At 35.6% G+C, this 13,110-nt stretch overlaps 2 protein-coding genes across 2 annotated transcripts; one reads left to right on the forward strand and one right to left on the reverse strand.

The window, feature by feature from the left end:
* Positions 1-665: 665 nt before the first annotated feature.
* LOTGIDRAFT_239286 (hypothetical protein) lies at positions 666-4,008 on the reverse strand. The gene is made up of 6 exons (XM_009054456.1): positions 3,913-4,008; positions 3,388-3,510; positions 2,874-2,951; positions 1,842-2,019; positions 1,371-1,591; positions 666-915 (listed from the first exon to the last, which is right to left on the reverse strand). Exons 3-6 carry the CDS (start codon positions 2,940-2,942, stop codon positions 673-675), a joined length of 711 nt encoding a protein of 236 aa, XP_009052704.1. The 5' UTR covers positions 2,943-2,951; positions 3,388-3,510; positions 3,913-4,008; the 3' UTR covers positions 666-672.
* A 195-nt stretch (positions 4,009-4,203) lies between these two features.
* On the forward strand, positions 4,204-8,248 carry LOTGIDRAFT_239290 (hypothetical protein). Its single transcript, XM_009054457.1, has 6 exons — positions 4,204-4,220; positions 4,824-4,930; positions 5,281-5,380; positions 5,931-6,109; positions 7,208-7,376; positions 8,097-8,248. Exons 1-6 carry the CDS (start codon positions 4,217-4,219, stop codon positions 8,204-8,206), a joined length of 669 nt encoding a protein of 222 aa, XP_009052705.1. The 5' UTR covers positions 4,204-4,216; the 3' UTR covers positions 8,207-8,248.
* Positions 8,249-13,110: the final 4,862 nt, after the last annotated feature.

The following is a 13,110-nucleotide window of genomic DNA, read 5'->3' on the forward strand; positions in this document are numbered from 1 at the left end:
TCCATTGTGCCATTCTTTAAATAAGATTTTGAATAACGGAATTGTCTTGCTCATACAGATTTTATTTGCCTGGCATTACTTTCAGTAATAATGAATTCTTATAAAAGGTGAAATTGTAATTGTGTGTATAGTGCTAAAAAAAACTCTATAAAACTCCAAATGTTTTTTTTTTTCTAGTAAAAAGCATTAATAGATGGGGTTGGTTGGATCGTGTATCAACTTTGTGGGTCTTGGCTTGTTGGCAAGCAGAATGACAGTAGGACCAACAGAGCATGTCAAATTTATAGAAATACAGATATTAAAGGGATTGTAAAGAGGCTTTCTAAATTTTTTATGTGTATCTGGGACCCTTCAGATGCCTGTGGTTCGTGCAATTCTATTAAAACTAAGTGTTTGATGACACAACTAATTGCTTAATATGCTTAACCACTTAAGGTCCTTCGCGATAAGTTACATTATCAAACACCTTTTTTTAGAAAACCTCTTTACAATCCCTTTAAAGTTTTAGACAAAAATGGTATTGGCAGATTTTATATGCAAATGAGATATTCAATGCTTATAGCATAGTATTGATTGAAACTCCTGAAACCAACTGAGCCATCTTTGAGTTCTTTTTGGCAATATCATGGAAGAGCCTACTCTAGATGTAAAAAAAAATGTGATGTAAAATTTCTAACGTGTTTTCTCTTTACCAGTTTGTTTAATACTCTCACATTTTTTTTCCACGAAGCTTGCCCCTGTCTGTCGAAGATGTGCTCTGTCGTAATCTTGTAGTTTGGCTGGGCATAGAAGCCCCTCCCCACAGGCACATAATAATTGCATTTCTATGACCCCGAAAGAATCTTCTCCATCATCATTTTTCTCCTCGACCACAGTGATTCTGGCACATGTACTGTTCTTCTCTTTACATTGATCCTGTAGAGACAAAATTATTTTAGAAACGTTCATAGTTTTCTTAACTCAAGCTGGTTAACATCTGTCAAAGCAGCAGTTAGTTTTACTGACCATAGCTGGTTGACATTTGTCAGAAAGGAGTAAGAGACTAACAGATCTTGTTATAACTTATGCTGCGTGATAACAGCATCATAAGTAAAGAGAATGTATAGCAGTGTACAATGTGGGAATTGAAGGAAGTTAATGTAATATCTTCGAGAATCTGAGATATTAAACTTAATTACACATAACACTTCTCACGACTCGTTTTGAAAATCTTCTCCAATGCGACAATGTCTCAGAATAACGTGAGGTTGCCCTTACCATAGCGATCATAAGCGTCGAACCGAGTTCGGAACTCAAGGCCATACGCAGCAGGTAATCGCTATGGTGTAAGGACACCTTAAGGTAAAAATATCTAGCTGATCTTGTCATACCTTTAAACAACTATAAAAATAATTCCACTGGCCATTTTCCTTCTTCCATCCCATTAACTGATAGAGTTTATTTTTAGGACATCGACAGCGGTTGACGTGTAGATGAGGGTGCCAGCCCGTTGTTTCTGTTTGTACCACCGCAGCTCGTTCCCGACCCTCGCATTCTCTGAAATTACTGGGAAACTTGGGCCCACAGAATCGGTACTGGACAGTCCAATGGGCTGAAATATTAAAAATATAAATACATTGTCCCACAGAGAAATATCGTTAAACGGTTTAAAAGGAGTTTTGATGAAGAGAATTTAAAGTGAGCACTGGCCAGATGGCCGGCTCGTAGCAACCGGGAAGCAAGGGTTTACCAACGAGTGACAGCAATAAACACTTCTGCAACCACAATATACCACCACGTTAAAAGCTACACTCAAGTGTGGCTACGGGCCTGCTGTTAATCACAAGTTACAATATATTTACCTCTTTCATAATGTTGCCAAGTTAAAACATTATTATTATCCAGTCCCCAATTAGATTCTGGTTGATCCATGTTTAAACACCGACAGTAGGGACCTTCATCTACCTCGAGTCCATCAGGATATCTCATCAGAGTTGTGTAGGCATGTTGGTGACTTCGACAGTCAGATAAACTAGATATCTACAATAAACATATCAAAATACAGTGAAAATCTCCCTTAATCACATCTTGACTTCGGGTGTTCCTCTTTGAGATAATACGTGGAATTCAAAGTACAAGTACCTATAATATACAGAACATTGATAGACTGGAATTATTAGTAGGCATTTACTGCAGACGTCTGATTGGAAATTAGAACGGTGCAAATTGATGCTATCAGTATCCCTGATACGCGTAACAATTTTAGAAAACTTCCTTACAATCACTTTAATGGCACTTTATACAAATCGATTCCCAAGTTGAATAAAATGACAGTTACAATGCTTCAGTTCCATTCACGTTTCATATTACTCATTATCCGCTTGAAAAATCACGATGTTTTAAATAAAGTGTTGAGAAGAGATGCCTTATATATCATGAACAATAACCTAAACTCAGTCAGAACGAATTTAATCAATAGAATTTATTTTGACCCGTAATTTGATGTGCACAACCGCAGGGTGCTTCTCCCTTTATGAAAACCATGATATTATATATACATTTTTAAGGTTTGGAGAGATGATTCGTAAACCAGATGTACAATAACCTAAACTCAATTTAACGAATTTAATCAAAAGATCTTATTTTGCGAGGCAATTTGATATGCTTCTCCATTTATAAATGTATAAAATTATTCAAACAATACGAGATGTATGGATAATAAAAAAAAATCCGTACAAGCTCGACAATTCCGATATTGAAAATCCCTTCCAAGTATTTCGAAATCGAGAGAAAAAAATTGAAAACCAGGTTGAGAAGTACCATCGGGTGTTTCGAAAAAAGTAAGAATGGTCTACTACTACACTATTACTATTTTAATACTGGAAGATACTTACTGAATTTTGTGCTAAAACTGAAGTCAGAAATGTGATATACACACTGAAATAATTCCAACACAAATCCATTATGAAGATCTGAAAAAAACCCCAATAAAATATTCCTATTGAAGTTTGCTATGTAGAATTATTCCCTCCATTACCTTAATAAGGTAGGCCTAAACACGGGCCCCCATCCTGTCTCTACCCATAAAATTCATTGCCCCCACCCCACACCCACCGAAAACGTGGCCAATCTATGTCGTCACTGCAACTTAACACCAAATTGCACCTCCTGATATATTACTTACTCCTCCTTTTCATCACCCTGGTTCAATTTCTAGAAAAGAGGATGAAAAGATGGAGAATTGGTTGCTAATGCAAGTTACTGATATATTTTATAAAAGAGGATTCACAACGATTTGGGAAATCCTTTACCAAATGCAGATATTAGATGTTTGCAGTGAATTTTCACCTGTAGCGTACGTTTATTCTGCACATTAATACAGAAATACAGAAAGAAGTAAATACTTACAGAGAAATGTCGGCAGTTCTCCAAATCGTCTGCTAAATAATGTAAAATGGCGATGGAAGCAGAAAAATCAATAAATTTGGTAAACGGAGAAAGAGCGAGAGTTGTAATAACAGAATCGTGAAGCTGTAATTAAATTCTAGTCGGGAGTAATGGCTTAGTCTCGCCTCGGAAGTGTTATCTGATTGTTCTATATCGATTTTTCATCGTTGATACAAAGCTGGTGATGATAAGATAGTAAATTCTTTATGTTAGTATCTAGTGGATATTATTAAACTTGATACATTCGATATTGGTGCGATCATAATGTCTCCTGAGAAAGAAATATTCAAAACGGAAAGCAGGTAGGGGGGAGGGGGGGGAGAATTTTAATCGAATTTCTACACCTTTGGCATTTATATGCACTGGGCAATATATTCTAAGTTAGGTACAAAATGGCTATTGTACATAAACCTGTATGTAGATGTTGAATTTGACATCGTTCATATTTTACGATAGAAATCACAGACAAGCCAGGATTATTCCTACCCTTTCCGCATATTTGGCATTGAAAACTTCGCGACTCGCTGCCTTCTCATTGGTTATATTATAAGACCTACGCCCAAAGCCCCTTATGTGATGGCCCTGCAATAGAACGACACTTTTTCTATATGATTTTGATTTTGAACAAAGCCACATTAATGATCTAATCACATTTAATCGAATAAGAGCGAAAAATTTCGGCCGCAAATTCATTTCCTGTTGTCTGCTTCAGCTTGCAGAGTTATCTTCCCCAATACCATAATCACGCGAGATTTAGCGATATCTTTCTCTTCAGCCATTCATCTTCAGAATGGGTATGTAGTGTATTTTTGTGTCGAGCAATCGAGAAGCCATCGCACGGCATTCTACACATCGGCCCATCGGGAAAAAGAAATGATTAATTGAAGATATCTCCTACGTCACTGTATGCCTATTTGTTTGCCAAAGCTTTTATGATTTGCACATTTAGCCATCTAAAATATCATTTGTTTCAACGTGTTGACGATTTATATTTTGATTTGGAGATGATCGATCACTTATTTTCGGTCTTTTCACTTGTCGATCGTTGAAATATAGGCTGTCTACAAGGGCATTCAATGCCAACAGCCCTTCCTGGACTGTTTTTATGTGGCAAAAGGAACACGAACATCTTTAAAAAAAGATTTGACTTGTTCCATTCCACAGCATTGTAGATAATCCCAGTCCCCTAATCTTGTATTGGGTGTGGACTGGATTCTGTCAAATCCATGTGCTTTCATAGATTACTATGTTAAGATCGAAATGAGAGAATACATATTATTGTCCAGAAATCTGCTGACAAATGTGGATGCCAATATTACATAGTTCAGCCATATGCATAGTTTGCTGATTAGTCTTTCAATTTACATGCAATTTCACTCTAATATGTATTGTTTCAGGTATCTCTCGAGATAAATGGCATAAGCGGCTCAAGTCTGGTGGTCGCAGACCCCAGCCACGAAAGAAGCGAAAGCATGAAATGGGCCGCCCCCCAGCACAGACCAAGGTACAGTATTAGTAGCAATATTCTTCATGCAAGAAACTAGATGCTTTTCAATGCCGACAGCCCTTCCTGGACTGTTTTTATGTGGCAAAAGGAGCATGAATATCTTTTAAGAAAGATTTGACTTGTTCCATTCCACAGCATTGTAGATAAACCCAGTCCCCTAATCTTGTATTGGGTGTGGACTGGATTCTGTCAAATCCATGTGCTTTCATAGATTACTATGTTAAGATCGAAATGACGGAATACAGACTTTATAGAAATTTGATTGAAGAATGGACTCCTAATGAAATGGGCTGATTTGAGGCTGTGATTGTTTTCAAAAGTTTAAAATGAAATATTGTATTTTGTAGATGGGACCCAAAAGAATCCACATTGTTCGAACAAGGGGAGGTAACAGTAAACACAGGGCTTTACGTCTAGAGAACTGTAATGTAAACTGGTCTACACAAGGTTTGTACATTGTTTAGTTAATGTGTATGGTATGGCATGATGTTTCATACTGAATGCAGCAATTTGAAAGCTTGTATATGAGACTTGTAGTACTACGAACCGTGCACTTCGACAATTAAAAAAGCGTAGCCTAATGCTGCCGTCCTGGCACAGTTTCCCTCATTTCACACTGCATCCAAGGCGTTTCTCAACTTTATCAGTCCATTAGGTGCAAAGTAGAACCAAGTCAAGTTATTTCATTAATAATTTTTCAAGATTTGTTTGAATGAATGATGAAACAATTACACCATCTTTCGACTGAGAAATCAGTGAAGATAATTTCTACTGACATTCAATTCAAATCTTGTTTAAGGTTGAGAAAGTGACAATTCCTCCTGTTAAACAGACAGGTGCCCCATTTTGGGGGTTGATTTGTGTCTCGTATATATGTAAATAGTCTTCAGAAGTACTAGAAATGTACGAAAATTCCTTCAAAAATATCTCAGACTAGGAATTTCTTTCCTACTTTGACAGGATTTCTAATATTTGAAAATAAATTTTCTTTTTTCAGGCATCACCAGAAAAACTAGAATTGTAGATGTTGTGTATAATGCCAGTAGTAATGAACTTGTTCGAACCAAAACTTTAGTTAAAAGTGCCGTCATTCAAGTCGACGCCAACCCCTTCCGACAGTGGTTCGAGAATCATTTTGGTCTGCCTGTTATTCCACGAAAGAAAAATTTGAAAAAGGTTAGCATGGATCTTTTAGTCTGATATGTTGGAATAGTCTGTCTAAGGCTAGAATCCTTGTCCAAAGAGTAATATCAATGCCAACAGCCCTTCCTGGACTGTTTTTATGTGGCAAAAGGTACACGAACATCTTTAAAGAAAGATTTGACTTGTTCCATTCCACAGCATTGTAGATAAACCCAGTCCCCTAATCTTGTATTGGGTGTGGACTGGATTCTGTCAAATCCATGTGCTTTCATAGATTACTATGTTAAGATCGAAATGACAGAATACAGACTTTTGTCAATTCCCAATGGGTAAGTAGCATAATCAAGAACTGTTTTGTTCTGGATAAGTCACAATGGTGCGATGTCATGTTTATTCTTAAGATGAACTCTGACCTTATTCCTCGAAGAAAATCTTCGTGCTATTATTATGAGGGGCTCAGTGTTGCAACAATGTATTAACCTTGGTTGTTAAGCAGAAATTTGACTGTTTTTGTCCTTGCTAGGCAAAGTCAAATTATAATTAGACCAAACTTTCATTCCATTTTTTTTTTTAAAACGTTGATTTGTAATTTAGCTACTTCAGTTAGGGTCAAAAACAGAACAAGTGATTGGTCTAATTATAATTTTACTTCGACAGTTTAACAGAAATTTGATTTATTTTGTCCTTGTTTTGTAAGAAATGTAATTAACTATTGGAAGATATGATGAACATACCTTTCACCATCTTTCGACTGAGTCTAATGCTGTGAAGGTCTTTACTGACATTCTTCTATAGTTTGTCTTAATTTCACCAATTACAGGTACATGTGTACTATTGATATTTTATGTATAATTGGAAGATGGTATTTGCATACAATACTTGATTTGTCTTATCTTCATGTTCCCTGATATTTTTATTTTGCATACTATCCAAATTGGGAATAGTTTGTTTAGATTATTTCTTATGACTGTATGCTAGATTGATCAGCCTCTGCGACATTGAATCATTCTATGTGATACTCAGTTACTTGTAGGCAGACACGTTTTTTTTTACGACCAACCATAAAATTAAAGGATCGTTAATTTGTTGGTTAAACAATTTTACTCTACTTTAAATGTATAATTATTTCAGGGTGGTAAGAAAGATGATGATAAAAAGAAAGAAAAGAAAGAGAAAAAAGATAAACCAGTCGCCAAGAAATTATCTAAAGAACTTTTATTTAAACGTCGTCAAAATCGTAAAAAACTGTTTAAAGTTGAACCTTCACTTCAAGAACAGTTCCGAAATGGTAGACTTATAGGTAAGTCTTTGAGAAATTCTGATACAAATATTGAAAACATACAGAATTAAAATGGAGCATACAAAGTTCCCTCATTTCACACTGCATGGCGTTCTCGTTTTCATTAGCTCATTGGACACAGAAAAGCAGGACGTAAATTTTTAATTTCTATCGGTTAAGAATGATTTTTGTCTCGGATTTATGTCATGCCTTAAAAGGCCCAACTATTGTGGGATGCTAGAGGTATATCTTAGATTAAAATTGTTTCCCTGTGATTCCACTCTGTCCAGCAGAATGATGAAAAAACTATGGAGAGGAAATGCAGACGTCGTTTTGGTGTCAAAACATTTCCAAGGAATCCTGTTGTCATAGTTACTCTGACTGCAATACACAATAAACTTTTCAGATCTTAACTTTCTCTGATAGTTTAAGACCAGTTCACAACAACTTTGCATACTATCCAAATTGGGAATAGTTTATTTAGATTATTTCTTATGACTGTATGCTAGATTGATCAGCCTCTGCGACATTGAATCATTCTATATGATACTCAGTTACTTGTAGGCAGACACCATTTTCTTTTAGAAAAAATACATTTTGACTTGGATTTAGACCAATATCATGCAGAAAATACTCTATTAAAGTTCCCTAGATCTCAGATTTTGAGATGTAAATTTCTCAGTGGGTTTTGCATTGGGAAATATCATCCTAAATTTAATTTGAATCTTTGTTTTATTTCAGTAAAAATCTCGTCTCGGCCAGGAAACTGTGGAAGATGTGATGGTTACGTTGTCGAGGGAAAAGAACTGGAATTCTATTTGAAGAAAGTCAAATCCAAGAAAAGGAATTAGACTTTGTAAAATCTACATGTAATAAAAAAAAATCTCTTGAAATTCTGTTTTTCTTTTTTAATCTGACCCTTGCCCCTTGAAATGGTTTTAGTGATAAGATATTCTAGAAACAGTGTCAGAAGTTAACACCCTAGGTCAATTCTAGTGCCAAGATCGTTCCCTGACAATAAAAATCGAAGGTTAATGCTGCTGTCTTGCCACAAATTCCCTCATTGCACTCTACATAGCCTTGCCCGTCTTCATTAGTCCACATGGTGTAGAACTCCATACATTTCATTTTCGGAAATAACAGGTAGCATCTGAGATAAAGATGTTCCCTTGGTCCCCACACCCCCTTTGTTGGTGACCGGACCATGTACCGGTCCCTTAGAACCTCCTTAGTTGCCTGTTGATAGTTCAATCAGACCTAGGCCAATGCTTCCATGAGTTCTGGTCACAATCTAACACTTGTTCTAGAGTTGCAGAGCGGTCATCTACGCGTATAATGGTTATGGTCCAAGGGAAGTAACTCGATTTAATCGATGTTTGATTTAAAGACCACAGTTAAATAGCCAATTTTTCTGCTATGTAATACTGCTAATATAGCTTTAAAGGGTGGTTTTCTTGTCTTTCCAATGTATTTCAGTTCCGTCAGTTTGTTCCATGATAACTTTGGTTCACTCTAAGAGAAACGATGTATTTTAACACAGCCCAGGTCGTCTTGAAGGTATAATTTGAGGGGGGGGGGGATTTAAGAAGTCTATCAATAGTGACAGCAATGCGGACATACAAGAGGCTGAAACTCAAGGCGCCCTTTCACACTGCTAAAACTGGCACATGAATATCCACAGGGAAGCCCTATCCGTAGATAAACCAGTGTGATGAGGGTAGGGGATACAGTTAATTGTCTTACGGGCACCCTTTCACACTGCTAAAACTGGCACATGAATATCCACAGGGATACCCTATCCGTGGATAAACCAGTGTGATGAGGGTAGGGGATACAGTTAATTGTCTTACAGGCACCCCTTCACACCCCTGACACAAACTTGAATATCCAAATAAGCCCCACCCTTGGAAAAACCAGCGTGAGGGGGGGATACACCGACACAAACATTAATTTCTATGAATTTTTATTTACAATCAACTATATACAATGTTAAAATAATATAAGTTAGATTTCAGAGTGTAAAATAAAATGAGGGGGAGAGGGGGGGTGATATATTTTGACTTTAACAATAAATACTAAATGATTATAATATACAAGATTGCTGTTTAGAAATTCAATATCTGACAGACCCCACCCACAGGGAAGCCCCACCCAGAGAATAATTAAAATAAAATGTTTTGAATAGCTGATTTTCTTTTTCAGGCTAGACAGACCTAGCATACAAAAACTCTTTCATAAGTTCTAAACTTGATACAAAAAATGAATGCAAAATTTCTCTGGAATTTGTGGGTAGAATCAAAATGTGGGGACCCACCCTTAGAAAATTAACAAATAAAATAATATAATCTATGGCTAAGAATGACTGAAAAATTGTCAAAAAAATTACAGACACAAAAACAAAATTATAGGCCATTAATAAAACAAAACTTAAATAGGAAGAAATACTTTTTCTCATGAAGCCATTTTTAAAAAGATCAGAAAACCACCGGCTGAGATAAAATTGATAGATATTTTAGATGGTTATTAACATATGATGATTTGATTAAATATTCTTACAACCTTGAATTATAATAACAGATAACCCTTAATATAAATATAAAAACAGAACCTAAAACAAGTTACTCAGTTTCACGCAATGCGATCTTCATACAATTAAAACAGAACCTAAAACATGTTGTTACTCAGTTTCAAGCTATACGATCTTTAGACACCTTAAATATAGTTCTTTATCTATATCTTTATTAGCACAGGTAACTCGTTTCAATTTATCAATATCGAGGTCACTGATATCATCAATGCGCACCATTCCAATTTCCAATTAGACCTCTGTGGTTCCTGCAATTCCACTAGAACTGGGTGTTTGATGACGTCACTAATCGCAAAGTGCCTTAAGTGATAAAGCATATTTAATGCTACACAGAAAAAATTGAGTAAACCTCTTTACAATGTCTTAAATCATTGACAATACAATTAATTTTGATGCATCAGGATAACTAAAATAAAGATGATATATAATCCCTAACTACTAAAATGAAAATAGTCTACAGAGGCTTAAAACTTGAAAATGTGCAGAAAAATTACAGAAAATCTCCGTAGAGAATATAAAACCGTCACAATAAACAATAATATCAATCACTTTATAACACTTAATTTGATTGGTCAATATTTCAAATACATATTTCACAAGCCAATCAAATGAGTTCTCTTTAGTCTTTCGAGTCGAGATTCAAACAAAAGTTTTGGTCCGTTCTTGGATGACATAAACACGCATTAAAATAAATTCAGTCTAACATACATGCAGAAGTTGAATTTAGGTTTTTGTTCAAAATGCATGTGCATACACAATCATAATTCAATCAGGCTTGATATGATTCAAAATCAAACAGATCCACTATGTCCTTCAATGAAAACACACAGATATCCAACAGTGTAATTATCTATTGTAAAAATTAAAAACCAACGCATAGACTTCATATTGTAACTTCGCTAATTGGAACAGCCTTAATTTTAATTTTCATCAGCATCAACGGAAATGTCTTAGCGTTTATCTAAGTTTCAATTTGGTATTTTAAATCATCATCATCGGAAATAATGTTCTAAATTTAAGTTTAGCGTTCATGAGTCTATCATCGGAAATGTCTAATTTGAGGTTCGGTGTTTTGTGAGGGTGTTATTTGTACCCATGGTAACTCGTGCCGTGGTTCATCAGGTTTAGTGTGATTGTGTGTATTTCGTGTTGATCGTTTGGAACGCGTGCTCGCCTTGCTGCGTAAACTCTGTCGATCTGAAGCGTAATAAAGATTAGCAGCTGTGGTCTCTTGTTGAGTGTCTCGCATCGTCGTATCGTAGCTTGGTGGACGTTCCAGAGATGAAAAATCGTTCTGATTAATATCCTCGAATGCGATATTGTTTCTGTAAGCATGATGAGCTGGTGAACGGTACCGAATTTTTACAAATTCTAGTTCGTCATTAGCCGGGCTTGCTGAAAAAATAAATAACGGTATTATTACTCACAAAACCATTTACAAATCAAGTTAAAAAATATGACTACATCATGTTAATTGTAAATTGAATTTTAGATTTTCAGTAATTTGCAAAGATTAGCAGATAAATACTTGTGAACTAATCCATGATCTTAATTCTTTAATAGATAGGATAAATTAAACACATAGATAAGGCGTTGATACACCAGATCTGACAAGACAAGATACAACATGACACACGAATAAAAACAATATACATTAAACTATATACAAACATAAAATGTTAGAATATTAGAAAGCTGAGGCAAGATAAACCAACCTAGGTTATCGAAAGACAAGAAAGTCTAGTGTATTATTAGTGCTTAAGATATCTAAAAACTATCTAAAGGCGTTCTCACGGCATAGCGATTACCAGTTGCGTATGATTGTGAATAATTAAAGTGGTCTTGAATACCGAAAGCAATGCACAACTGAGTAGCATGAGAGTTGAGTAGTACGACACTTATAATCGCTATTTTTATCCACAACCTCACAACTATTGCTATGATGTGAGGGCACCTTAAGGCTAGGGATGTTAATTTGATTGAATTTTGTCGTCTGCATTCACAGACTGAAAATATATCATCAGCCCTATGTTGGCTTTCAGGTTTCTTCATTGGTAGTTAACTGAAAGAGGTTTGGTTGGCTTATCTTTTCATCTTCAAAATATCAAGTTCTCAATCATTGTTTTACTTTAAAATTGATGAGAAATAATCACAATTAAGCATCAAGTGCTGCAGCTCAGCCTTGGAGCACATTTGATTTCGATTTTCTTCAGTTCTGTTTAGGAAAACAACGAAATGAGTTTGCTACTTGACATTTTGAAGATGAAGTCGTCCAAAAGAAAACTAAAAGTGTTAGAAAACCAACACACCTGTGAAAAGCATTAAAAGGGTTAAAAACTAAGCATCTGAAGACTTATTGGTCACTTCTGCTCCAAGCAAACCAATGGATGACGTCCGTTTGGTCAACTCCATACTGTAAGTGGGAGGAGCTTGATCTTGATTGACAATTCTGGGTGGACCAATGAAAGCTAGTGATTCTGGTGAGGGAGGATGTGATTGGCTGTTGTGTTGTCTAGTATCTATATAGGATATGTAAGTGGGTATAACTCCGCTCTCTGAGCTGGGTATAAATGTGATACGTTCGTATCCTATATTGGAATCGCGAGGGCGAATATAAGTCCTGGAGTTCGTGAGGTACTTACAACTTTCATCCTCTTCTGTTATATTGGATATGGTGATTAATGAAATTGTGATACCTATGACCTAAAAGAAAACAATATACAATATATTTCAGAGTCAGAGTTCAGTTATACACGAACATATTTCAATAATAAACATAAGAATAAATGAAGTTTCCTACTTTTCTGCACCTTATGGGCTAAAACAGTTATACAAGGACATACTTCAATCATTCATATCACAGAAATGAAATGAATCCGCACCTAATTGGGCTAATGCAGAAGGGTAATGCCATGCAGTGAGCAATAGCCTACTCTTTTAATATATCACAGAATACATATTTCAACTTCAACATTTGGAGTATTCAGTTTCAATCCTGATTAAAATGAGACCAAAACTAGCAAATGAACAAGTTTGATTGAAGATAACATAGCCACATGATGCATGAAATCTGTCCAGTGCCAGAAATCGTAGACACTTGTAGCAAAGGTGCATGCCAATTTCATATACACGTTTACTTTTCATAAATAAACAAATAAAAATAAAACT

Source organism: Lottia gigantea, assembly GCF_000327385.1.
Source record: "Lottia gigantea unplaced genomic scaffold LOTGIsca_218, whole genome shotgun sequence".
In the NCBI taxonomy this organism is placed as follows: domain Eukaryota; kingdom Metazoa; phylum Mollusca; class Gastropoda; family Lottiidae; genus Lottia; species Lottia gigantea.

Excerpts from the sequence above, each read along its gene's own strand:
- LOTGIDRAFT_239286 (XM_009054456.1), bottom strand. The coding sequence starts at position 2,942 with ATGGATTTGTGTTGGAATTATTTCAGTGTGTATATCACATTTCTGACT. Across the intron at positions 2,020-2,873 it reads CAGTTTTAGCACAAAATTCA|ATATCTAGTTTATCTGACTG; the intron begins GTAAGTATCTTC and ends TGTTTATTGTAG. Across the intron at positions 1,592-1,841 it reads TTGGCAACATTATGAAAGAG|CCCATTGGACTGTCCAGTAC; the intron begins GTAAATATATTG and ends TTAATATTTCAG.
- LOTGIDRAFT_239290 (XM_009054457.1), top strand. Across the intron at positions 5,381-5,930 it reads TGTAAACTGGTCTACACAAG|GCATCACCAGAAAAACTAGA; the intron begins GTTTGTACATTG and ends TTCTTTTTTCAG. Across the intron at positions 6,110-7,207 it reads GAAAGAAAAATTTGAAAAAG|GGTGGTAAGAAAGATGATGA; the intron begins GTTAGCATGGAT and ends TAATTATTTCAG.